The sequence below is a fragment of the Sphaerodactylus townsendi genome, linkage group LG11 (assembly GCF_021028975.2).
Source record: "Sphaerodactylus townsendi isolate TG3544 linkage group LG11, MPM_Stown_v2.3, whole genome shotgun sequence".
NCBI lineage: Eukaryota > Metazoa > Chordata > Lepidosauria > Squamata > Sphaerodactylidae > Sphaerodactylus > Sphaerodactylus townsendi.
Genome location: NC_059435.1, coordinates 58961141 through 58987654, shown reverse-complemented (window position 1 = coordinate 58987654; position 26514 = coordinate 58961141). Strand labels below are relative to the sequence as shown.

The 26514-nt window shown below is 39.4% G+C and overlaps 1 protein-coding gene across 8 annotated transcripts in view; it reads left to right on the top strand.

Annotated features, from left to right (window-relative positions):
* The window catches only part of MPP7 (MAGUK p55 scaffold protein 7), a 98210-nt gene that overhangs the window by 26187 nt on the left and 45509 nt on the right, over positions 1-26514 (top strand). For 7 of the 8 annotated variants that reach the window (XM_048510574.1, XM_048510573.1, XM_048510571.1 and 4 more), the window contains exons 3-5: positions 7454-7572; positions 18514-18591; positions 20731-20811. In XM_048510574.1, coding sequence (XP_048366531.1) covers positions 7454-7572; positions 18514-18591; positions 20731-20811 — 278 coding nt within the window. The remainder of the gene's footprint in view (positions 1-7453; positions 7573-18513; positions 18592-20730; positions 20812-26514) is intronic. The other variant, XM_048510575.1, reaches the window with a different exon arrangement.

Genomic DNA, 26514 nt, shown 5'->3' with positions numbered 1-26514 from the left:
CATTCCGCTCAGTGCCTCCTGTTGCTGTTCCTGTGAGCCTTGTATAACCCAGTCCAAAATTCTGCAAAATATTATTGTTGCCCCTCCCCCCACCCAGTTACAGCAGGGACTCAAAACAACCATTTCTACATTCACAGCTATTTTCCAGACAGTGGCATGTTTAAGTCAGTAGGCGTCAACTTGCATAATTAGCCTCACCCTAGAGTGGGATCTGGTCCCAAGGAAATTCACTCATAAGAATCACCCCTACTATTTTAGTGGACAGTTCTGTGGAAGACTATTCCTAATCCATCAAATGGTACACATGTGTGAAAGCAGACTTCTGCACATCGATCTCCTTAGTTTATTGAGTTGTATATGTTTGTAGTGCACATTACATAACGTATAACTGCCTAATGGAATTAAAAAAATGGATGTATAAAAGTTTTAGATGTGGGATTTGATAAAAAGGTGCTTTCCACTTATGCAAGGAAAGTTGCTCACGAAAAGGTGTATGTTCAATCAGGATACTGTGTTTTACACAGCTAATTACTTCTGTAAGTGACGCACAGGTTTTTGTACATGTGTTTTGTACATGTGTTTTCAGCATTATTCTTTTTGCCCGGCCACTGGAAAGAATGTTTATATGTATGCCTCACTTTTACCCTCAACCTAAGACAAAGGGACAAAAATGTATATTCATATTCTTAATTTTATTTTTGGTAGTAAGTCACAATTTGACATTTTGAGAATATTGATTTTAGTTTAGCAAAGCAGACTGTAGTTTAACATCAACTGTAGAAGTCACTTTACCTTGCTGTGTTAACTGACACAGAGTAATACAGTTGAAATCTTTGCATTTCCTTGTATGCTGTTCTGCTTTATATTCAAAACAAGTCAGGAGGTGAAGAAGAGTTGTAGGAAGGGTAGCAATTTTAAAACCATTGCCCCCTGAAATCTTTCTCTCTCCAGGATTCTATAAGCTCTCAGGAACTTGAGCAAGTGAACGTCTCTACCTTCCTTTCTTTTCCTGAGACCAAATGTTTCCCAACATCCAGCATCTCCTTCAGCATATTAAGTTTTCATCATGCTCTTTCCTACTGTTTTAGAAGAGAGGTTTTTCTGCATGCCTTGGGAAATGACTAAATTCATAAACCCTCCTTATCATTAGGTCTCTAGGTTTTGCTTCTTTCATGACTGGCAATCCCTTTAGAGTTGGATATAGTAATAAATAGAATTCTGAAAAATCATCTTCCTAAGTCCTTTTGAAACAGGTTTGAGAAACTGTAAACTGTTGTAAAAACTGACCAAGAGAACAAACCTTTGAAAGATGTTCAAGTTGCCTGTGTTTGAAGTGGTTAAATGAAACTAAAAGTTCATGCAGTTATTTTGTGTTCTGATATGATAAACATTTCCTCGATGAAGGCTTGATACTCTGGAAGACCCTAACAATATTGGTTGTATTATCTCTAAACTGCTGTTCTTGATAACAGATTTTGACAATGTATGTAACAGCTTGATTTATAGCAAGAAACCCCAAGTGCATGAATGTCTTAATATATAATCAAAGATGGTAAAAGTTTGTAAACAATCATATCTGGTGTGTATCTATTTCATTATTAATATATGCCTTGGGCCAGGGCTTCCCAACTTTTATGAGCTTGTGGTCACATTTAGAGTTTGAAATGGCATGCTGGGTGCAACACAAAATGGCTGCCACAAAATGACTCCTGCAGGACGTGGAGCCAGCCACAAAATGATTGCCACAGCTTATCCTCAGTAACACTGTTCAGATTCTTGTACTATGGTGGGAGCTGCTGCTAAAGCAACCCTTAAAAATTCTGCACATCCAATTAGAACCTTGGTGGGCAAAAGCTCTACCTGGACGCATACAGTTGGCGGACACCATCGTGCCCATGGGCACCAAGTTGGGGACCCCTGCCTAATGCATACTAAGGATTTCTACATAGGCCCTGGCCATCAAGAAGGCATGATGGAGGAACAGGGCCTTCTTGGGAATGGCTCCTCAGCTATGGTATTTCTGTTTCATGACTTTTTGACTGGAGCCTAGTATAGGTAGATAGCAGATGAAAACTTGTTCTCTAGGATTTTTGTTTAACATGTGTTTGTGGTTTCCCTGTTGTTATCTCTGATTATTTTTAAACATGGGTTATGTTGGCATTATGGAAAGAATTTTTAAAAACATGTTTGCTGTTGCTATTTTTTGCATGCTTTATTTTATAACATTGCTGAGGAAGCTGCCTTGGAAGCAGTGTTGAAGAGTGCTAGGGTGTGTTTTTAGCAAAATGAATATTTACAAACTTTCAGTGTACATTAGGCAATACTAAAGTGCTAATGTCACTACATCTTTTTCAGGCAATATTGATGGACTTTATTATATTCCACTATGCAGTAGCAATTAATGTCATAATCCAGGCATTGGGGTTGCTGGGTACTTAATCATGTATAACAAATGTCCGATCCGTTTACAGAACTGTAAAATACTTTACTTGTGAGAAATGTAAGCCTGGTAGAAATAGCAATGAACAGTACTGATTATGCCACCTTTGACGAAGTGGAAAACTTAAAAGTCTGTGTGTTCTGTTTTGTTAATACAGAAAAAATTTACAGTGTTGTTTTGGGCTTAGGTATATGTTCTTTAGTGTTTATTACCCCTTAGTTTCAGTTAAAAACTGAGGACTTAACTCGGCATTTTTGGTCAAAATTCTGATGTAGTAAATGACTTAATAAATGAAGGTAAATGGACACCCATTTGTCTTAATAACGATTAAAAGTTTCTTTGACATGATTAGAGTTTCTTGTAATATGCAAGAGTGAAGGAACACAGTGACCATATTTTTTATCATTTAGCTGTACTTTATAGCTTCCACAGACTAGTTCTAATAATGAAGCTATGAAGGATATGACAAGAATGGTGATATTAAATTTCTCTAGACTAACAGTAAATTTTTCCACTCTGATGTCAAGAATGTTGAGCATCTGGACTCTGCAGTATGAGTGGTTTACCACGTGAAAACTTTCCCCAATTGTTTAGCCCCTTATTCTTTTCCCTTAGCAATGAGCTGCCTTGTGCAGAAAATAATAGTGGTGGAAACTGTTTTGTAGACTTGAAGAAAAATTGTATACTATTCATTTTTCCATTATTTGTAACAATTTACAAGTCTTTAAAATTAAAATTACAATGGGTCCATATATTCAGTAAGAGAGTTGAGGAAGACAGTTCTATGGATATAAACAACTTTTTCAAGCCATCCTACAATACTTGGTGGAAGATTTTTTTTATTTAGAACAGGCTTTAAGATAGTTGACCCTGTAAAACTGTTGCTGTGAATAACTTGTAGTTTTGACATCATGCAGTCTTGCATTCCTCCTGTTTCCTCCCCTACTCAAAATATCTTGTGAAATCTGATCTGTCAGGTTTTGTTAATGTTGGATTGATTTAAATCTTGTTTTCCACATGAGGTAGAAAATTATGCTGTTTTGAAATTTATGTTAATGATCAGTGCTAATAAATCAAAATACAGGTACAAGTTTTCTTATCATGTTTTTCAGTCAAGTGCTTAGATTATCTAAAACAAGCAGCAGCAATTTATATGACATGAAAGCTTAATTTTCAGTTTTGTAGTATCTCTACAATAGATAGGGAAATAAAACATACTAAAACATAACACCTATTTATTTAGAAAATTTACGTGTAAATACATACTATGCTTTAATTGCTCTTACCGGCTTTCATGTGTGTTAGAGGAAAGTTAGATATCTGTTGCGGAGTACCTCACAGAATTTATTCTGGAATTTAGTCTATAACTCTTCATCCAATAAAATGGGGTAGTAATACTATTGAAATTAATTAGGTTGTGACAATGTCGTTCTTATAAAGCTAATTGTATGTTCCTATGCATGATAATAGTTAAAACAGTCTAATTCACCTGATTTCCTGGGCAATTGATCCCCAACCAGTATGAGGCTGTGGGTACTTTCGGAATTCTGATATGGATGGTAGGTGCAAGAACACAATGACTGCTACAAAAATAATTGTTGCAGGAAGCAGAACCAGCCACAAAATGATTGCCAATTTATCTTCAGCAGTACAGTTCAGTTCCTTGTACTGTGGTGGCAGCTGCTGGCAAAAAAAATATTCGTTTTTTAAAAAATCTGCACTGCCCATCAGAAGCCTTGCTGGGCAAAAGCCCTACCTGGTCCTGTCTATTTCCTACTTGGTGGGAGCCAGAAAAGGTGTTGGAGGGCACCATGTTGGGGACCCCTGTCCCAGACTTTCAGAAATGGAACTGAAACCTGTGCCTTTTCCACTTCTGAGATCCTGTCATTTAATATGGCCTTTAACATAAAATTAATCACGGAAGGTTGTGGGATCATAATGGAACACACATACACTTTGGTTTTCAGCCACAGGATCTTTGCTGGAAAAAATACTGATAGTAACATTGAACAGTTTTTAGTGTAGTACAAATGAAGTTGTCTTCAATTCCAGTATTTTTTTGGTTGAATTAAACATGAAGCATGGAACATTAATGTCCCATGAAAGCATCTGTAAAGGCAGTAAGTTGTAAAATCCCTGACAGGGAGATCATGAAGCTACTTTTCTTGACTCTTTCTCCCACATCCCCTTCTCTGTCAGTCTTCCCCTTCTATTTCCCCCCTTCTTTTTCTCTATCTTACCCACTCTCTTTCTCTTTCACCTTCTCTGTCAATAACCCCCTCTTCTTCTCTCCCCTTCCCCTTCTAGGGCAATCTACCCTCCTTTCTTCCCCCTCTCCATCTATGTCAATATTTCCCCCACCTCCCTTTCTCCTTCCAACCCTCTTTACTTTGACTGTCATTTCAGTTGCAACCTTGGTGGCTGTGCAGGCATGTAATCCGTGTATGCACTGATAATATTCTTGCTTGGGGGGGGGGGGGGGGGGGAGGTTAAACCCTTCAGTTTTTTTAACTTCACTTTTTAACCATTTAACTCTTCAGTTTGTTCAACTTAATTTAAATCTCTTCTCTCTCTTTCTCTCTCTCATTGTGGGCCCAGACCACAGATTTAGATATTTATAGTTTGGCCCACACTTGAGAGGAAAAAAAGTATAAAAGAGAGTGAGACAGTTTCACCATTGCTTTTTTATTTGTAATCAGGAAGTTCTAGTTTATTTGTAATCACGAAGTGTAGTCAGGAAGTTCTAGAGTCTGTTCTCTGTAGATATAAGTAAGGCACAATCGGTATACAGTATATTATTTAGGACCTCTTGAGTTGTAGCAGATGTCAGTTGACAAAAGGATTGAAAATCCCTAGTTGTTCAACAACTTAGATTTTTTATGTTGGTTAATAGAGGAGTGAATATGCCTGTCTTGCTTCTCTCAGTGAAAACTTGTAGCCAAATGAGCACTCAATTCTTCTGTCTGGTTTTAAGTCTATTAACGTGCTTTGGTTCTGATTTCATTGGCTGAAAATGAAGAGACTAGAACAAAAAAGTGTAAAAACAGGTCTGTAAGAAATGGAAATAGTCTTACCACCATTATTATCACAAGGAAATGCTTACTATTAACATTCATATAATAATACAAATTAACAGTTGGTGGTAGTTGAGAAGCATAGTGCTAACTTTAACTTTCTACAGTATTGTTTCTTTTTTATATATAGGAAATGTGTAGTAGCTGCAGACAGTTGACTGAAATATTTATAGTTCTTAAAAAGAGATGGGATGGAAAGAAATCTTTAATGTTCTTAGTACCCTTTCAGAAATCATTTACAGCATTTGCTTTTAAGTACTTGTTTTAATGAGAAAAATAGATGCTGCAAGTGTCCATTTGGTAAGTTTGGGTCACTGTTACTGATAAATGGCCCTACATCATCCACCGGTGTGCTGAAATAGAGTTGTGCATGTTTTGCACCAGGTGTTTAGCTTTTATAAATCTATCCACTGAGCCAAGCATCCCGACCTGAATTTACAGTCTTTAGATGTTAGTGCCATCACTGATGCAAGGCAGTATTAGCATAGGCTCTGTTTGTTTATATTCAGGAAAAATATCAGTGATTTTTGAATGATTCTGTGTGTTTTTGAGGCATAAGAGAAACTTCTAAGGCAAAACTGGACATTGCTTCCTGAAAGCCTGTCAAAAATGACTGAAAATAATGTTTTGGGTTTTGTTTTTTAAAAGTGTTACCTGGTGGACTGAGGGGGGGGGGGGATCAGTTTCTTATTGCATTTAGTTTTATAAGAGGCGCATCTGATACTTCCAAACTGTGCTGTAGTAGTATGCCCTAAAAGATAGCATTTCAGAATTTAAAATGTAGAAAGATAAGATCGATAGACTACTAACAATAACATAATACTCTTTGATTCCAGTGTGTTTCATAACAGCAATGTTGCAATGTCTTCAGAATGTTTTTCTAGTGATAAATAATTTTGGTCTGCTCACGACCATTTTTTTCTGAGGAACAAATTGCTCTGAGTTTAGTGGAGCTTACTTCATAAAGAATGAATGTATTCAGTGCTGCGGAATCACATCCAGTCAGTAACTCAGACTGGTTTACTGTGGTAGTTAGGTAGATCCTGATAATGTTGGGTTGGGTGGGTGTTCTGGGATGAAGACGGAAGTGCACTTCATCTGTTTTCACCCTGAGAAATCCCACTGGAAAAATTAGGCACATGCTCTGAGTTGGTATCAGCTCATGCTAGGTTACCTCCTTTGAGAACGCTTCTGCAAGTCATGTTGCCAAGTTTCTTAGACAGCAACATAATGGATAATTTTTTGCTGTTTGCTGCTGTGAAAACACTGTGCTACTGTCTGCCCCAGTGAACTTCTGTGAGATGTGCTACAAATACCTAGGAGCAGTCATTGCTTTAATCCCTTTTGGAGAAGCGTGGATAAGTCTTTTGTGCGCATTCCCTTTCTCAGTGCCACTTACAGGTGTAAGGCTTTTGACTGCTGTATAGCTAGACTTGAAGTTTTTATTCTGCTGTGCATCTGTTACACCCAAATTCTTTTTTTTAAAGCTATGTATCAGTGAGAAATATTTAGAGAAACCACAAACTCTTTTTAATGGACCACCCCATCCATTTTCTCTGTTCTTTTAAGGATGTTTTTCCTATTCATGAGTCATTTCACTCTAATATCAAGGGAAATGGAATAACGATTAAGCAGAGGAATGTGTGTGTTTCTGGGATTTGTCTCTTTCCAAAAAGCATTATGAATTCTTGGTACAGTGTTAAGTAAATATATTCCTATAGAAGCTTTAGCAACTGTTAATAAAGTAAAAAGTACCCTACTAGTAACTGTAAGGGGGGGGGGTCGTCATTCCTTCTCTGACTCAATGTTTTTCGGCTACTTTCAAACCTACTACTAGTTTAATATAAAATGGTATAGGCAGCAAATTACACAAGAGGGTTAAGTGAAATTAATGAGATCACCCTTAGCTTTAACTTCTTGTGTTATTTTCACTTTATAGGTTTGTATGAGCTGCTGGCTTCTCTGCCAGCCCAGCTGCAGCCACATGTGGACAGCCAGGAAGACCTGACCTTCCTCTGGGATATGTTTGGTGAAAAAAGCCTTCATTCACTGGTAAAGGTAAACCACACTTAAATGCTCATTCTTTTTGAGAAGCGTTTATGGAAAAACATTTTGAGCAGCCTCTAGTAAACCAGGACTCAAACTGTTACTCACTTGAAAACAAAACTGCCTTGTTTCAGCTTTCTGCTCTTGCAAGGGATGGATGTTGTTGAAGGATTCTACCAAAAATACAGAGATGATTTCATTTAATAGTGATGTTTTGGCAGTATACACTAATGCAACAAACATATGATGTTTGCCCTTGTTTAGAATGAGGTAGCACGAAATAGTAGCAGGAAACCTGAGACTCCTTCATGGTCAACATTCAAGGCCTGGAGTTTAGCTTAAATAAATAAATGTTCACAGCAAAAATTAGGCGGGATGTATTTTTGAGGTAAAAGATGGCAACAGTTCAGTAGCCACATTAATTTAAAATAATTTCCTTTAACAAAGTCAACTGAAATTCTAGTACAACTTTTTAATTGGCTTTCATCCACTGAAAATTGTGTTCAACATGTAAGCATACTGAAGAAGACCATGAGTTTGGGAGGGTAATTCATAGATGTGTCCGGTGAAAAATGGTAAGTATTCATGTGCGTTCTACTCTTGAACTTAAAAAAAATGCTTTGCAGTTTTTATTGTAAACATCTTGAAAATGCCAGCTGAGTCACTAGTATAATGGTTTTGCAGATGAGCTAGGGTTGAGAAGGGCTTGCCTAAGGCAAGTCCTGTACTTTGAGCTTGAATTAAATTTGGGGCTCAGCCCTTGGTTGGAGAGGATGCACTGTGTGGGAAACAGAAAGCATGCTGGGCTCCCATTCTAGGAAATGATGTACTGTCATGAATGCTATAAGGAAAGAAAAAAGAAGTTGGAAGGCTTCATTATATCCTTTGCTGATTGCTGTATGTGCACATGGCTGCCTTTTTCTAAATTGCGCCAAAACTCAAGTGCAAGGCACATTCTAGTACTTGCCGATGGTTTGGAATGTACTGGTTTTAGAAGACTTGCCAAGTACTGGAATCCTGGGCTGGGAGTGGGAGTTCAGCTGGTATAGAGGCATTGATTTTAAAGTGATACATTAACAGTTGTAGTGGGTTTTTTAAAAATGAGATTTGTGTCATATTCTAGTTGTTAGCTACTCCAAACATGTAGAACCTAGATAAAAATGGGAATTCCTGTCACCCGGTTACTGGCATATGGATTTATCCACTCTTCTTGTGCTCTTCAGAGTCAAAAAAGCTTATGTATCAAAGGGACTGTGCCCTAATTATGTTTTGGAGACTTCAAGGAATCTTTTAAAGTCTGAATTTTCTTGGCATTGTTAACCCTGAAGAAAATAAATGGCAGCAGCTGTAGCAGTTTAAATGCAGCTCATTTCTGCTGCTGAATATCCTGATAGGACAAGGACAAAAGTCCAGCCTCAGTCCAAGCCCAGGCTACTCTCTGTCTCTTCCAGTTTCCAAGAAGCTGTAGTCATTTCCTGATTGCATAAGGCTGAGATCCACGACCTTGTCCTTCAGAAATGGCAATACAGACTTGACTGGATGTAGAACAGGTGTTGTAAAATACTCAGTCTCTCCCATATTTACTTGCAGCACTATAAATATCCTTCTTATGGAATTGCATGTCTTTATTATTGGAGCTCTTTTGGCAGAAGGTTGGTGTGCTCTTTTTCTTTCAAGTCACGTTAGACTTACGGCGACCCACATAGAGCTTTTAAGGCAAGACACATTTAGAGGTGGTTTGCCGTTGGCTGCCTCTTCATCAGCTCTATAGTCTTGGGACTACTGAGTGTTATTAGATCTGACCCTTTAAGAGGGACAGAGTTAAGAGGACTGGGAAACAGGCTCATTGAGACTAGATGCAGAGCAGGATTGGGCTGCCTCCTCGGGTGTAAACAGAGAAATGCAAGGAGACCACACGTCAGCCCCATCGCGCGGCTAAATGGCTTGAGGTAAGTGTTCCATGTGCAATTTCCCTTATAGTTATAAAGGGAACACACTGGTTATGCCTTGACAAATAAGACTTTCTTTTTTTCTACAAGTGCAGCATACTACTATGCTGAAGTCTTGCTGTTTGCCCGTTTAAGCATTCCTGTTTATATTAGAACAGTCTTTGAGAGGAGGAGGACATTGGTTGGGTCAGTGGGACTCACCCCACATTTTGTAGAGTGCCACATTTGCATTTACACACACACACACACACACACACACACACACACACACACACACACACACACACACACACACACACACACAGTTAGAACATGAACTTTTCAATATTAAATGTATAGCTAAAGCCATTGTAATTACTTCTGGCCATGTAGAGTTATGTCTCCCTCCTTCACAGCATGAAGCACAGCAGCTTAGGCAAGAAAAAAATTGTCAAAATCTCTGAAGGAGAGTGAGTCAGCTTTGGAGAAATAAAAATAAAACCACCATCACTTTACTGTGGCCGGGTTGCTCGTTTCTTACCTAGCTGCCATAGTCATGGTGGCTTTGTTTTCTCTTTGTTGTGGTTAGCTTGCTCTCCTCCCAGCAGTTGCCTGGGTGCTGAGATGAGAATGCAAAGACTGCGGACGAGGGTAGGGAATTGTTGGACAGTCCCTTCTCTCACAGACTGCATAACATGGCATCTGTAGATGAAGGACCTCAGGTTTTAAGGAAAGCAAGGTTAGGTAATGTTCTCGTGTGTGTGTGTGTGTGTGAGAGAGAGAGAGAGAGAGAGAGAGAGAGAGAGAGAGAGAGAGAGAATAGATTTGTTACTAGAGCATCATGTTCACATTTTGCATAGAGATTCATTCAGGTTTTGAAGTGTCCTGAAGAGTGCAGAAGTTCTAAGAAACTTGAGCTTAAAAGTGCACAACAAGACCACCTCCAATTTAGGAAGTTCTTTTTGCAGTAACTGAGCAGGGAATTTGGCTCTGAAGGGGCAGGGAAATTTATCTTGGAGGAAGGGTAATTTGTTTGGCTGTAATCTGAATTTCCTCTATCCATCAAGGGGACCTCTTCCTATAAGCAAAGTCATCAGAAGCTTTTCTTACTATCAAACTGAAAAAGTTTGTTTGAATGAAGTCTCTGAATTCCCAAATAATAGTTGTTTTATTTTGTTGTTGTGAGGAACAAAGAAGTCAAAGTGCACATTTTTCTCCCTCAAGATCAACATGTTTTTGAGAATTAAGCCAGCATTTAAATTGTTCTTCCTTAAAGGGAGATTATTTTCTGCATTAGTTCAGGAGAAGTTTTGTCCTGTGGATTATTATTATTATTTTATTAAATTTCTATACCGCCCTTCCCCGATTGATGGTAGATCCAGCAGTCAATGATGCAAAAGAATTTTAAAAAAATCAATTCCAATATAATATTGCAAGGCAAAATAAAAGTATCAGAATAGAAGCTGAGAACCTCTGGTAGTCAAATACAAAAATTTTAAATTCATTCTACACGTTAAAGCACCAAAAACTAAATTTCAGGTGAAAGGATTCCCATAGTTCTGTTCTTGTACAGATGCAACAGTTCTAATCCCCCAGCCATGGCTAGGTCAAATGGGGTTTTAAAATTTGGCCTTCAAAAACTGATTGACGACAAACAATGATTTGACACTGACAGAAAGTTTAATCAAGTGAACCTAGTGGGGGGAATGCTCCAGTGTTTTAACTTTGGCTGAGGTCAAGCACTCACATGTAAGAATTTCTGAAATGCCAGCCATTATTTGTAATTACCACCAACCTCTCAGGTAGTTTAGGAAGAAAGGAATGTGCTGTCTTCTCTTGCGCTGGGCTTTTGTAGAAGACAATCAAGTGCTGCTTGTTTCTGAAATTCACTACCAACTGCAGAAGACTTGGAGAGGTAGTGGAGGGAAAGCAAAGTACTTGCCCTGACTTCACATTGTGCTTTTGAAAAGGGCAACATCCTTCTGCATAAAGAACTTGAGTGTAAACTGTCTTTATGCTGAGTATACATGATAGGCTAATGCTGTGCTGAATTTTCACGGGATTTAGCTGGTTCTTGATGGGCTGTGCGGCACCATGACAACATCACATTCCTTATGTGATCCCTGATTGAGTGAACAAACCAATAAACAAACACTGCAGTTTTTTTAAAAAATGTACTGTAGCACCAGTAGACTGGGCAGTTGTCATTGACACCCAGAGGGGGATAAGGTGTTCCTGTCAGAATACAACTCACTGTGCTGAAATCTTGTCCATAAGAAAGCAGGTGTTTTGAATGTGTTAATAATGTTTATATAATTAATTATAGCACAATAAGGTTATGAATGTTAAACTTGGAATATTAATTTTAGCTCTGTATGCAGATTGTGCTATTAAGCTGGTGTTGACTAATCTTTTGATAGTAAATATTGTTGATTAGTTGCTTTGTCAAGTGTGTTATGTAAGAGCGTCCTCTACCTGCGAAAAATTTAAAATATGAGCCCTGGGATAAAGGAGGGACCTTGTAATCTGTTGTATACACTACTCTCAGTTGGGCGCAATAAATTTTCAGTTAGGAAGATAAGAGACTGTCACTTAACCAACAGGTAACTTTATTTCTCTAACCAAGATACATACTAAGAAAATGAGGAGTCGGTATTTGGGGGGCTGGAGGGAGAAGAAACCTGCAAAAACCATTCACTTTGTGCAATCATTACATGTAACTGTAATACTTTTTTGCCTGAATTGAGACCAGAGGGTGCAGTAGGATTGTCAGAAACATGAGTCCCTAATTACGATATAATGGAGAAGGAATAATAGGCAGTAGAGAAAGTCAGTTCTGAATGAAGAAGCTGAGAAATAGTAGAAAGATGTAGGGGGCTGACTTTGCAAAGGAAGATAGAATTGGAGAAAAGAAATCATACTCTTTCTTTCTCATTGTGGAAGGATCCACATTAACTTTGTGCTTATGGTAATGGGAAATGGTTCCGAAGATAAACCAACTATACAAATTGAGTCCTTGGGATGCCCTTCTTGTGCATCTGGATTTATCTGGGGGTGAATGAAGAAGTCTGCGATTGGCCTAATTTAGTGCAGAGCTAGGATCCATGCTGACGTTGGGCCAAAACTGGCTGTCCAGTGGTGAATATTTGGTTGTCCTATGATTGATGACTTTTTGGGATCTGGGCCCCAATGGTTCAAGCCCATGGTTGAGACTGGTAGGATGATCCAGCCCTGCTATGCTATATGAGGGTGATGGAGCCTTTTTTAGCAGCTGTATAAACTTGCTTCTCCAACAGTAACATTTTTCCCAGTATAACCTGAAGTCTCTTAGCTGAATCAATAAGAGTCAACTGAACTCCTCAAAAGCGGGGAGCACAGTGTCCTTCGAGATCGCCACCTTCTCAACTAACATTACCTGTCTTTTCAGGGATTAATTTCAGTTTGTTTGCTCGTAGCCAGTTTATCATAAGAACATAAGAACATAAGAACTAGCCTGCTGGATCAGACCAGAGTCCATCTAGTCCAGCATTCTGCTACTCGCAGTGGCCCACCAGGTGCCTTTGGTAGCTCACATGCAGGATGTGAAAGCAATGGCCTTCTGCTGCTGCTGCTCCTGAGCACCTGGTCTGCTAAGGCATTAGCAATCTGAGATCAAGGAGGATCAAGATTGGTAGCCATAGATTGACTTCTCCTCCATAAATCTGTCCAAGCCCTTTTTAAAGCTATCCAGGTTAGTGGCCATCACCCTCCTGTGGCATATTCAAGCACAATCTGCGTTAGAGTGAAGAAGTGTTTCCTTTATTAGTCCTAATTCTTCCCCCAGCATTTTCAATGAATGCCCCTGGTTCTAGTATTGTGAGAAAGAAAAAAAAATTTCTCTCTGTCAGCATTTCTACCCCATGCATAATTTTATAGACTTCAATCATATCCCTCAGGCGTCTCCTCTCCAAACTAAAGAGTCGCTTTGCAGCCTCTCCTCATAAGGAAGGTTAACAATCCTTCAATCATCCTCGTTGCCCTTCTCTGCACTTTCTATCTCTTCGATATCCTTTTTTTTTGAGATGTGGCGACCCAGAACTGAACACACAGTACTCCAGATGCGGTCACACCCGCGGCTATATAAGGGCATGACAGTCTTTGCGGTTTTATTCTCAATTCCTGTCCTAATTATCCTCAGCATAGGTTTGCCTTTTCACGGCTGCCATTGCATTGAGTTGACATTCCCGTGGAACTATCAGCTAAGGCGCCCAATCCCTTTCCTGGTCTGTGATGATAGCACTGACCCTGTAAGCGTGTATGTGAAGTTTGGATTTTTGCCCCGTTGCATCACTTTGTTCGCTACATTGAACTGCATTTGCCATTTCTGAGGCCACTCACCTAATTTATCAAGGTCAGCTTGGAGCTCTTCGCCAATCCTTTGTGGTGCTCACCCCCCTACCTACTTTGCTATCATCTGCAAGCTTGGCCACCACACTACCACCCCTGCTTCCAGGTCATTTTATGAATAAGTTAAAGAGCACTGATTTAAAAGCGGATCATGAGGACACCCTTCCCTACATCTCTCCATTGTGAGAACTTCCCATTTACACCCTCTTTGTTTCCCGTTCCTCCAACCAGTTTTTAATCCATAGGGACTTCCCTCTTATTCCTTCATTGCTGGAGTTTCTCAACAGTCTCTGGTGAGAACTTTGTCAAAAAGCCTTTTGGAAATCAAACAATGTCCACTGGTTCCCCCTTATCCACATGTCTGGGCACACCCTCAAGAACTCTAGTAAGTTTGTAAGACAGGACTTGCCTCTACAAAGCCATGCTGACTCTTCCTCAGCAGGTCTTGCTTTTCTACATGTTTAATAATTTTATCTTTAATGATAGATTCTACTAATTTACCAGGAACAGATGTCAAACTGACTGGCCTGTAATTTCAGGTCCCCCCTAGATCCTTTCTTAACCCAAAGATTAATGGTGTGGCATTAGCCCATCTTCAGTCTTCAGGGATGGAGCCTGGTTTCAGGGATAAGTTGCATATTAATGTGAGAACATCCAGCAATTTCATGCTTGAGCTCTTTAGAACTTCTTGGATGAATGCAATCTGGGCCAGAGGATTTGGTAGCATTTAGTTTATCAATGGCTGCCAGAACTTCTTCCTTGTCTACCACTACTTCACTAGTTCCTCAGTTCACCTCCTAAGAAGCTTGGTTCGGAGTGCAGAACTCCCTCACCTCCTCTTGGGTGAACAGATGCAGAATTCATTCAGCTTCTCTACGTCTCCCTGTCACCCAGCGCAGCACACCTTTTGTTCCTTCGCTCGTCTAACCGGACCTACAGCTTCCCTAGCTGGCTTCCTGCTTTTGATGTACTTGAAGAGCCTTTGTTTGTTGCTAGTCTTGATGTTAGCAGCCAGCCATTCCTCACGTAATCCTTTTGCCTCCCTTGCAGCTAACTTGCTTCTCTTTGCCACCATTTGTGTTCTCTCTGAGGTATTCTTCATCCAGTTAAGTTGGACTTCCATTTTCTAAAAGACATCTTTTTTTTTTCCTATAATTACCTCAACCTCCTTGTTAACCATGGTGGCTTTCACTTTGGACTGGGCTGCCTTTCTAACCTCGGAACACATTCCAGCTGAGCTTTTAAGACTGTGTTTTTTAAGCCTCCAAGCACCTTGGACATTTTTGACTCTCTTGATTTTCCTTTCAGCTTCCTCGCACTATCCCCTCATCTTTGAGAAATTTCCTTTCTGAAGGCAAATCTTAACTACATTAGTAGTTGTCACTTGTTAGCATGCACCAGAGATACTGAATCTGACAGCATTGTGAATTAGCTGTTCCCTATCGGCTCAACAACATGACTTCGCACCAGGTCCTGGGTCCCCTTAGAATTAGGATCTGGGATCACATCTCCCCTGGTTGGTTCTACAACCATCTGCTCTCTGTAAACCACGATCATTTAGCATATCCAGGAATGTTCTCTCCCTTACTATGACCCTGAACATGCATTTTTTCCGGATTTATGTGGGGATAGTTAAAATCGCCCATTACCAATGCGATTATTATTTTTCTTGCTTTTGATGGCCTCTCTAATTTCTTTTTTTTTTTCCATCTCAGAATCTCACTTGTGCACTTTTGGTCAGGGGACGATAATATATTCTAATGTTAAACTTTTAGCTACACCCTGGTGATGATATCCACAGTGCTTCACCAGCCATGAGGAATAAGCTCCCCACTTGCATTGTCTTATTTTATGTGACACTATGCTCTCTTTTGATGTAGAGGGCCACCCCACTAATACGCCACTCTGTCCTATCGCTTCCTGTAGTACCTGTAACCTGGGATCACAGCATCCCACTGGTTCTCCCAATTCCTCCATGTCTCGGTGATGCCCACTATATCCATGTCCTCCTTCAAAACTCTGTACTCCAGCTCCCCATTTTGTGAGCTGAATGCTTCTACTATTAGCATAGAGACACTTGTATACTCTGTCTCTGTCCTTAACCTGGGATTTATGTGTTTTGCCCTCTAGCCTTTTGTAGACACTATCACTTAACACATTGCTATGCTCACCAAACGCTTGTATGTGGTTGATTTAGAAAAACCTCTCTCTGTGTCTGCATCCCCATGGACTCTGTATTCAGTTGAAGTCACCTCCCAGCTCCTGGGTAAACTTTTTTTCCCCAAGGATCAGTTTAAAAGCTGTTCTTGCCACCTTTGCGTTGAGCCAGCAGCCTGGTTCCCTCTTTGGTTAAGATGAAGCCCGTCCTTTTGGTGCAGGCCTGCCTTATCCCAAAAGGTTCCCAGTTCCTGACAAGAAGCTGGAAACCCTCTGCCTTACACCACCTTCTCATCCCGCGCATTGAGACCTCCTGTATCTCCGGCACTTCTAGCTCTCCCCTAACGCGTGGAACAGGTAGCATTTCGGAGAATGCCACCTTGGGGGTCCTGGATTTTAACCTTTTTCCTAGCAGCCTAAATTTCGCTTCCAGAACCTCCCGGCTACATTTCCCAATGTCATTGGTACCAATGTGGACCACAACTGCTGACTCCACCCCAGCAGTAGTCAGACAGTGATTTGGGGCCTATACCGCATCACCAGGAGACTTAGATAAGGATAGAACTGGGTGTCTTCTACATATTGATGACAGCCGACCCCAAAGCTACAAATGACTTGTCCTGAGACTTTACATAGAGAATGAAAAGCATATGAGATTGAATTGCACCCTGTGGAATGCCACAGGTTACATCCCACATTGATAATAACTGGTTTCCAATAGCAGTCCTTTGAGTCCAAAGCATAAGGAATTATTTGAATCATTCCACATAATCCTCTGATACCTACTTCTGCCTCCAACAATTTCAACAAGATGGTAAGATCTATTGTATCAGAGACTGCTGTCTAGTCCAGTAAGAGCAACAAAGAGGCAAATGGCCTTTGTCTACACTCAGAGGGAGGTCATCACCTAAACCTAGAAGAGATGGGGTGCCCCTAAGAGCAGTATCAAAGAAAAATCAAAATTTATGAAAATCACCCCTTTTCCAGTATCAGAAATGATTGGACGGATCCAACCAATCTCTTCTGAAAATGGTTTTGATTTAATCCGTTAAGAGCTTCTAAAAACAACCTAGAGGTAGATATTATGGAATAGATACTAATAACTTAAGAACACATACATATCATACTGAAAGAAATTAATGATGTCATTTCTCTAAGACTATTGGGACTTAAGTTGTAACATTAAATTAAGATCTTGCTGAATGAGCCCTGCTTACCATGCCCTGCCTTCAGAGATAAGGCAGGTGACAACCAGAGATAAGGCCCTTTCAGTAGTGGCACCTTGCTTATGGAATGTGCTTTTCCACGATGATTGCCTGACATCTGCGTTTCTGGCCCGGGGCGGGGAAGAGATCAGGCCAAGCATTTTTGTCCAGTGTGGGCTGACCATTTTTGTCTTTTTAATTAAGAGGTCGATCTTTTAACTCCATGTTATGATTTACTCAGAAAACTTCTTTTAAGCTGATCAGTGAACTCTATTTTTATGTTCTGGCTGGGTTTTTAAAAATTGAGTTTAATTAACTTTTCTGGAGGGTTTTAATTCTTGCATTATGTTTTATGCTTTTATTATGTTTTATTTTGTAAGCTGCCTTGGGTAGATTCCCTGAAGAAAAAGCATTAAAAATTCTAAATAAATAAATATTTTTTCCAGAGATTTTGAAGTAATAAACTAATTTTAATACATTCCAATAATGTCAATTTCTGATTAAGAGAGTGTTGACTCTCAAAAGCCAATTCCCTAAAAAACGTGTTGGTCTCTAAGAGGCTACTGCATTTGAATCTCATTTCAATCTATAGACTTAATTCTGAACCTACTCCCTGAGTGTAAATCAAAGCATCTGTACAATGGGGCCATGGACAGACAGGAGAGGTGTTTCTGCAAATCTAGGTGAGCCCTCCAGTTTACAGAATTTTTTTCCAAACATAAGGCAGGGGTATAAATCAAGTGAAGTGATATATGGGGACAACTGAGGAAGGATAAGGAGGAAAGAGGGATGAAGCGAAATAGGAGGAGCTGCAAGGTAGAAGGGTGGTAAAATGGTAGATGGGATGGACTGTAAACTTGAATACTGGCGATTGTATTGCAAGAAAGCTTTAAAAACTGCTTTTGTGAGAATTAGAAAAGTATTGGCGGCAAATAAATTTCAGAAACAATGTGATTAATTTTTATTTCCTTCTCAGGATGTATGTTTTTTTCTGACAGAATTTAAAATTGTAATTAGATATTATAAAATAGTTTAAAAAAAACAAAAAAGGGAGGGAAATTAAAAATGTTTAGTTTTTCTGTGGATTGGTCTACATACCTGGCATTTTTTCCATCTGACTTCATACAGTACTTTACTAGAAGGTGACGATAAATTATATCTACATGTTCACGGATAAATGCTTCTGTAAGGTTGTTTCTTTGTAGATGTTTAGTTAGCCAGCTTAGGTTGTCAGACTGTTTCTACTGCTAAATCCGCTTCCTTCTCTTGTCTCCTAGATTCATGAAAAATTACACTACTATGAAAAACAGAGCCCTGTCCCCATGTTGCATGGTGCATCAGCTTTGGCAGATGATGTAAGTGTACCTACTGAAGCCATTGGAGGTACCTTATTTCCCAAAATTACCTCTGAGCAGAGTGTAGAACAAGGGGATCATATAAACTGAATGCTAGAGGTTTCCAAAAACCTTGTCATCAAGGGGTTGCTGATGTTTTGATTTTATTAAACTTTTCGCTGTTAACGGCAGCTAGGTAGACTCTTGTTCTGCCTTGGTATTCCATAAGAGAAATTATGTATTAGAAATCTTTGGTGAAACTGAAGCTGTCAGCTACTAATGTGTTATGAGAGTCATATAGACAAGAGGAATGTTTTCTAAAAATAAAGACAAATAATATAGCTAGACTGCTGACAGAATAACAAGAAAAAGAAAGAAAGACAGAAGATACTATGAAATGAGGCTTGTTAAAGATATAGGAAGGGGCTGTCAGAAAATTACTTTTTAAAGCAGCAGAGATTTATGGATATTAAAGCTTTTCAAATTACTTTCATAACTAAAAAAATTTAGAATAGCTGGCATTGACAGAGTATTAATTTCCTGTTACTGTAATTTTTATTAATAAAAAATCAAGCCTGCCTTTTTTGCATTATATGGTGAATTCTACAACCCTGATGAATTGTGTGCACACCTGTATAAACTATGACAGAACTTAAGGTGGGCAGGGTAAAGTTAAACTGATTTAAGTGAAACTTTAGATACGCTTGGCACAGTGGTGTACACCAAGGGCAATTTTTGGAAGGATAATTATTTTTTCTTTGAATCCATTGTAGGTAACTGTTGAAATGATTGGTTCTAATTAATTTATTATACATGATGGCAGGTAAAAATCACACAGTTGTACACTTGGGAGGCAAAAGGAAATTAACCCATTTTAAACATTCATGTTAATGAGATTTGGATCTCCTTCCAGTGTTTTTGAGAAAATCCTGAAGAACAATGGAATTCAAAATAGCAGTAGCTGTTTTCCTCTTTCAGAATGATGAAAAGCAGGTGTTAGTTTTTGCTATTATTACTGTGGACAAATCTGTGCATATGTTGCACTTAGTAGTGAAGTGTTCCAGCATATGTAAATGAGCAACAAATATTTAGATATTATAAAGTAAGTCATTAACTTGTTTAAGGAGCACGTGAATGAGAGGTGTGTTTCGTTAATTTCTGTGCACTTTACAGGACCGTTCTGAAACAACAGTTGCCGTGATGTGGCCCCTGTAACTAGAATCAGTTTGTGCTGTTTTACTACATTGTTTCAGAAAGGATTAATCCTGAGACTGCAAAGGCACTAAGGTCTATAGCCATCTCTGTTCTGATTCAATGTATGGTTGGTTTATCCACAGCTGAAGCTGTGTGAAACCTAATCATAATGATGAAAGGAGACTGGATTATGCCACTTTTGGATTATGTAGTGATTTCCTCCCTGAGATGGGGTGGAATTCAAGTTGAAGAAATGCTGAAGTAATGCAGCATACTCTGTTAACATCTTTTCAATGAAGAATTGTGTCTTATGAGACTATTGTAATCAAATTGGTTCTTTGTGGTATAACCAAATACAAATAATTTAGCTTGTTGTTAAAAGCTGTTCTTTAGCTTGAATATCTGGTAATCTAATACCAGCTGTATTACTGTGATTAACTTGTCTGATATAACAAGCTTACTTGCTCTGTATATGTAAACGTAATAAAGTTCAGAGGACTAGCACTGTAGGGGCACTCTGTTTCCTTATCCCAGCCCTAGACAGCATAGCTACTGTGGATTTTTGGAAGCAGTGTAGATTTCACCACTTCATTCAGAAGCTGTTTTTTATAGACAGTGTCAAAGTTTGATCCAGTCGTTTTTACAAGCAGTTCTTTGTCTGCACGCGAAGGACCATTCACTTAGATGAAGTGCTGGGATTTGCCATCATTGCAATAAATCAGAATGTGATCTGGATGTACTGTTGCCAAATGTGATTACTTTAGTTAAACTCAGTTGAAAGAAACTGAGAATATAGGCCAGAAACTAGCATGCAGGCCAGAAAATGAAGAGTAATGATTGATATTCTGTTTTTCTTCATGCTGTACACACTGGAAAGTAATAATCTTGAACAAGATTGATTGTCTGTAATACTGAGTAAAACAATGGTCTTGCTGATGTTCTTTTGTGTCACTTCAATCTTTACAGCTGACTGAGGAGCTGCAGAGCAAACCACTAAACAGTGAGATCAGAGAATTGTTGAAACTATTGTCAAAACCCAATCTGAAGGTGAGGATCCATTGCTTGCACCTGTTAAAATGCACTCATTTGCTCATCCTCAGTTTTCAACATTTGCAAAAGGTTTGAACATTCATAGAGATTTGTAGCTATTCAAAACTGCTTTCAGTCCCTGGGTGTTATTTTAGAGTAGATATTTTGTTTGCTAGTAAGAAGACTATTTTAGCATGAATTAAGTAGAAGTAATATTTGTTACAAGATAAATCAACACAGGTGATTTCATGAGCAAAGGTTTTCTTTTAATATCATTCCTTAGTAACAGTCTAAACAGTCTAAATGACTGATACTAATGCATAAGTTTTCAATGAAGCCAAATCTAAAGATACTTAATGCTAGAGACTGAGACCATAGGCAGACAAGACAGATTTTTTTCAAACCTGAAAACTGCGCCTGATTTGCAGAAAAATCTGAAATCTTAAAAAAATTCATTGGGAGGTTAAATAGTTGGAAGCAGCAATGTCTAGTGTGCAAACAAACTGAGAAGACCCAGCAGGGGTCAAGCAGGTCAGCTAGGTAGGGTTGTAAGGTTAGAGACTCTTCCATGCTTTTGTGTCACCTCTTGTCTGCCCTTAGATTCTCAAGTCTAATTTCCCCCTTCTCAGAAGTCTTCACTCCTTCCTTACCTAGCTAGTGAGGTAGCTGAAGGCTATCCCTGTCTCTCAGCTTTCCTGTCTGAAATGTAGTTGTCAAATAAACATTTAACTTTACCTTTAATCTATGAGTCTGCCACTTCTCTGCCTATGTAAATTCCCCCAAATGATACAGGAGCATCCTTAGCTTTAAGGAACAGATTCCCACAGTGGCCACTACTAAGTAACCACAACAGTTTGGGTAGCATTCCACGCTTGGTTCTTGTCAGTAAGAGGGAGAGTGTGCAGCCCATTCCAAGGCTGTTTTGACCTTTGAGGGAGGACATATGGGACCAGACCCAGCAGCAACCTTGGGGCAACTTGCTCTCACTCAACCTTTGCCTCATCTAGGTCTGGCTGCTTGCTGCAGCAGCCATCCTATGAAAGCATGTGTGGTGTAGCAGTTAGAGCTTCGAAGTAGGGTCTAGGAGACTGGGATTCAAATCACCAGTCGGCCACGGAAACTCACTCAATGATGTTTGCAAGTCACATACTTTCAGCCTAACCTACCTCATGGTTCGTTGCGAGGTTAAAAGGGAGGAGAGGAGAATAATGTAAGCTGCTTTGGTCCCCACTGTGGGGAAAGGAAAGGTATAAATGAAGTAAATAAATAATAAATATAGCTAAAGATGGGAGACTGATAAAAGGTAGGTTGGTGAACAGCTGAGGAGGAAAGAATGAGGCAGGGAAAGGGGAGAGGATATGGGGGATGCCAGGAGGAGAGAAAAGGGGAAATTACTCAGTGAGGGGAATTCAGGGGAAAGTGATTTGCACCCCCAACAAGTTCTTGAGGGTTCCCTACCATGCAAGTGAGCCTGGCCCAGCAGTTGACACCACACAACTGGGCCACAGTTTTCCTAGGTAGAGGCTCCTGTCTGGGGGGAACACTATGACAGAAGGACAGATAAAGGTAGGTTGACTCTAGGAAGGAGAGAAGGAACCAGTGAAAGGGATGATGCTGTGTGGCTTTCAGGAAAGGGAAAAATGAAATAGTGGATGAAGGGAAAACTGGATATCCCTCCCCCCCCCCACTTTCTTTGTAGGTTCCCTGCTAGTATTTTACTGATTGCAAAGTTCTCTTTGTTGGTGTTTGCAGTTGACCCCATAAGGTGCTCCTTGTCTGTCTCCTTACTCTGTGTTGTGCTTTCTTCTGTAGTAGTGTACAAATGAGGAAGAAATGCTGGTAAAATACTGTGGGAATTTTTTGGAGATAAAGCTAATAATCACATGTGCGTATACAGATCTATTATTGAGAGGACAGGAGATCTAAATACAGTGTATGTAGTACTCTACTGCAATCTCTTAAATTTTCTTTTGTAAAGTATGCCTGAAAACAGCAAATGGTAAAACAACCACAATTTCTACTGGTTATAGAAATTCCTCTGCTAAGATCGATCATCAGTTGAGTCAGTAGTATACTTTGGCTTTCAAAACATCTTCCTTCTCAGCTACATCATTGAATTGGTATAAGAAGCCTTTTGATAAGGCACCAAATCTACTTGTGCAAATATAATTATTGCTGCCATTTCTGCAATTGCTTTGGAATTGCTGCCATTTGAAAAATGGCTGCTGCAGGCTATACATATGTGTATATCATGAAGACTTTTTAAACATGTGATTCTGTATATAGGAGAGAATATGTGGAGAAAACAAAGCAGAAGTTGAATTGACCCCTTCCCCCAGATGTTGCACACATTTTGAGATATGAGCATACAGAGCTGTATTTGGTAGCTGCATCATAGTTGTTGAACTCTTAAGGACAAAGACACTCAAGAGATGCAAGGCAGGCATTGTGTTTTGGCTGGCTTTTCGCAGAAAAACAGAAGTCAATTGGCACTTTAATGACAAACAGCTTTTACTGTCATTTGTTATGATATGCATAGTAGATTTGACTACCTGTGTACATTTTTGCTTACTCAGAAAGCACATTCAGAGTTGCAAATCAAATTTATTTCGAAAGGTGCTTTAACCTCCTGCAATGTGTCCTTCTTGGAAACTTGCCTCCATGCATATACTTTTAGAATCATAAAATTATCCTACTTGGGCGCTTACTATTCAAGCAGGATAGATAGGAAAAACTTTAAATTTAATTTCTTTGTGCTGTAACCTACACTCAGCATTCAATATAGAATGGGATTAAAATTCCTAACAAATCAGACCTTGTCAGAACAGTATTTTACCCAAGGAATCTGATGGATTTCAACACATGTGCCATTTTTTTCTGGATGAGCTAAATGGTCAATTACAAGTTATTGCTCTGAGCCAGGAAAATAGTATTACACTACTGGCTTGTGTTTCCCTCAGCAGTTTCTTTTTGGCTTCAATTAGTTCATAAGAAACTTATGGTAGAAGTTTATTATAAGCGTTAATTACAGGCCAAAGCTGAATGTTCCATGACATTTTTTAAAATTATACTTTTATTTGAAACACAGGTACAACTGGGTATTACCCTCTCAGGAGGCACTTAAAATAGAAACATTATTTAAGTGAAAATACACTTTGACTGCATTAATACCCAAAATACCTCTGGCCTAATTCAGATTCACTAGTGTTCATGGATATGTTAATTTGATTGGTATCTAACCAGGTAAAACTCCCTTCCTCTGCAGCAGGATTATACATATTTTAAAAGGTTATAGAAGGTCAGGGAATTTAGAGAAAAACTGGAAAAATGGTACAGAATTCATGGCCTTTATGCCCATGATTCAATTGCATTCAGATCCTGTAAATGTTGAAGTGCATAATTAGTTTTGTAGAATATTGTGTCTTTCTTAGGCTCATTCCGCACATGCAGAATAATGCACTTTCAAACTGCTTTCAGTGCTCTTTGAAGCTGTGCGGAATTGCAAAATCCACTTGCAAACAGTTATGAAAGTGGTTTGAAAACGCATTATTTTGCATGTGCGGAAGGGGCCCTAGAGATGTGAGAATTTTTTCAGGTTTCTCTGATGTTTAGGTTATTTATTCCACATTACAAACTAAGGCTATGAGATAGTGATGTTTCTGACCTAGTTCACTTAGTAAGATTCCAAGCACTATTTGTCACTGTACTGAAATGATTAGAAGCTGCTCTCAAGTAAATGAGCATAGGGTCAATGTGCAGGGTATAAAGCAGGTGATACATTAGTGATAGTAAAAGCACACATGGAAAAAAATACTTTGAATATTGTTTATGCTGTCTGTGGGGATAGACATGTCAAGTGAAGCAGTCAAGCTTTGTGTGAAGCATCAGAATGTTTGGATAGATGGGAAAGGCGTAGTTTGTATTAGTCTTTCCCACAATAGGATTCAGTAACTGAAATTGCTGCATATTCAATCAGCATCACTCTGTTGTTTAAAGGAGGCATCGCATGAGCTATGCTGCTGCAATATTCTTCTAACTTAGAAATCACCTTTTTTACTTGATTGGGGATAAGGTTCTTTGGGCACTTCTGGTGAGCTGCAACATCTGCATATGTAAATCTAGCAGGAGACTTTTCTTTTTTCAACATATACTTAATGCTGAACAACAATCGAATACCTTGTTTCAAAATAACAAATGTTTTGTAATTCTTGTATTCTGACTTAACGTTTCTTTTCATGGTTCATTGAACATAACCCAATATTTCCATGAAGCAGCAAAAACTAGGGATATGCATAGAAGTCATTTTAATTTTTTTAATATAGCTGCAAAATATCCGTATCCCCTAATTCCAGTACCAGTATGGTATTTGGATTTGAGTTGTGGTCAGGAATCCAAATATATTTTGCTCCATTATACCCTGTGGGGAAGTTGTCTGGGGGAGGCTCTTTTTAAAATTTACTCTCCACAGAAGAACCCCCAAGATTTAAGAAGATTGGATCGGGAGGGGGATCCAGTTCTGTGGGCCCTCAAAGAAGGAGCCCCATCCATCTTCCATTGTTTCTTTGGGGGAAAAACCAGCCTTTTTTCCCCTTCAATCCAAAAGCAAAGAGACATGCCTATAGCAATCATGGCAAATGCTCCCATCCCACCAATATAAGCTCAACAGAACCAAAGGAGAACTCAGGAATCTCAGCAGAACCGCAAGCTAATGTAGCAAGCCCAACAAAACTAATGTCAATCAGAGAATCCAATTTTAAAAATTCAAGAGAGAAGCACTTTTGCAATCCCACAGAGAAGCCAGGAAGAACTTAGGGCCAATGTGGCAATGCCAGTCCAACATAAACAATGTAAAACCAGAGAATCCCAGCAGTTTGGGGGTTTTTAACAACCCAGCACAATTATCTCAAGCACAGGGAGGCCACTTTTCAAAGTCCAGCAGAACCAACGGCAGTGTGCAGAAGCCCAGCAGAATTTTTACCAAACCAAAGAGTCTTCAGTAGAAGGTGGGGGGGGGGGGGTACACTTATGCAAGCCCAGCAGAACCAAGGACAATCCAGCGATAAACACATTCCATTACTTCCCAAATGAAGGTCTCAAAGTAGGAAAGAGAGCTTTTTTGTGGACCCTGATCCTCCTCTCTCAGCCTCAAAGGAAGAATGTTAGATGTTACATCTGCCCTGAATCACTGACTCTCTTTTCCCACCTCCCTCCCCTGCAAAGAAGAATGATCCATACATGCAGATTAGCCTGATTATTCATAGTGCTCCTGTGGGTCCTGCTGGTTTCTGTTAGACACAGAGGTCTCTATCCCTTTCACCTCCAAGATGATAAAGAACAGTTTGGGTGCAGGTGCGTTATTTTCAGCATTCAGTTTCGGTATGTGGTGGCTGGAGACTGCGGAAATATCACCTCCAACATCCCTTGTGCTGCACTCAGTTGAGGCATTTCGATGTAAGTGGATTTGGAATGGGATTAGGAAGGGGAAGGGTTCTGCTAATCAGATTTGATACCTTTTGCTTCTTTCTAGTGACATTTTAACTTTGGGAAGAGCGTTTTGCCCCAAGTTTCTAAGCAGAATTCAGATACAAGCACTTCCTCAGTTTACTCACCCTCCACATCCAGAACTGGGGAGCTGAACAGTAGCAAGTTGACCTTCAGGAACACCATCTACCTGGGGAGCAGGTGTGAGCAGTGTGGGCTGACCATGTTACCTGCATGGGG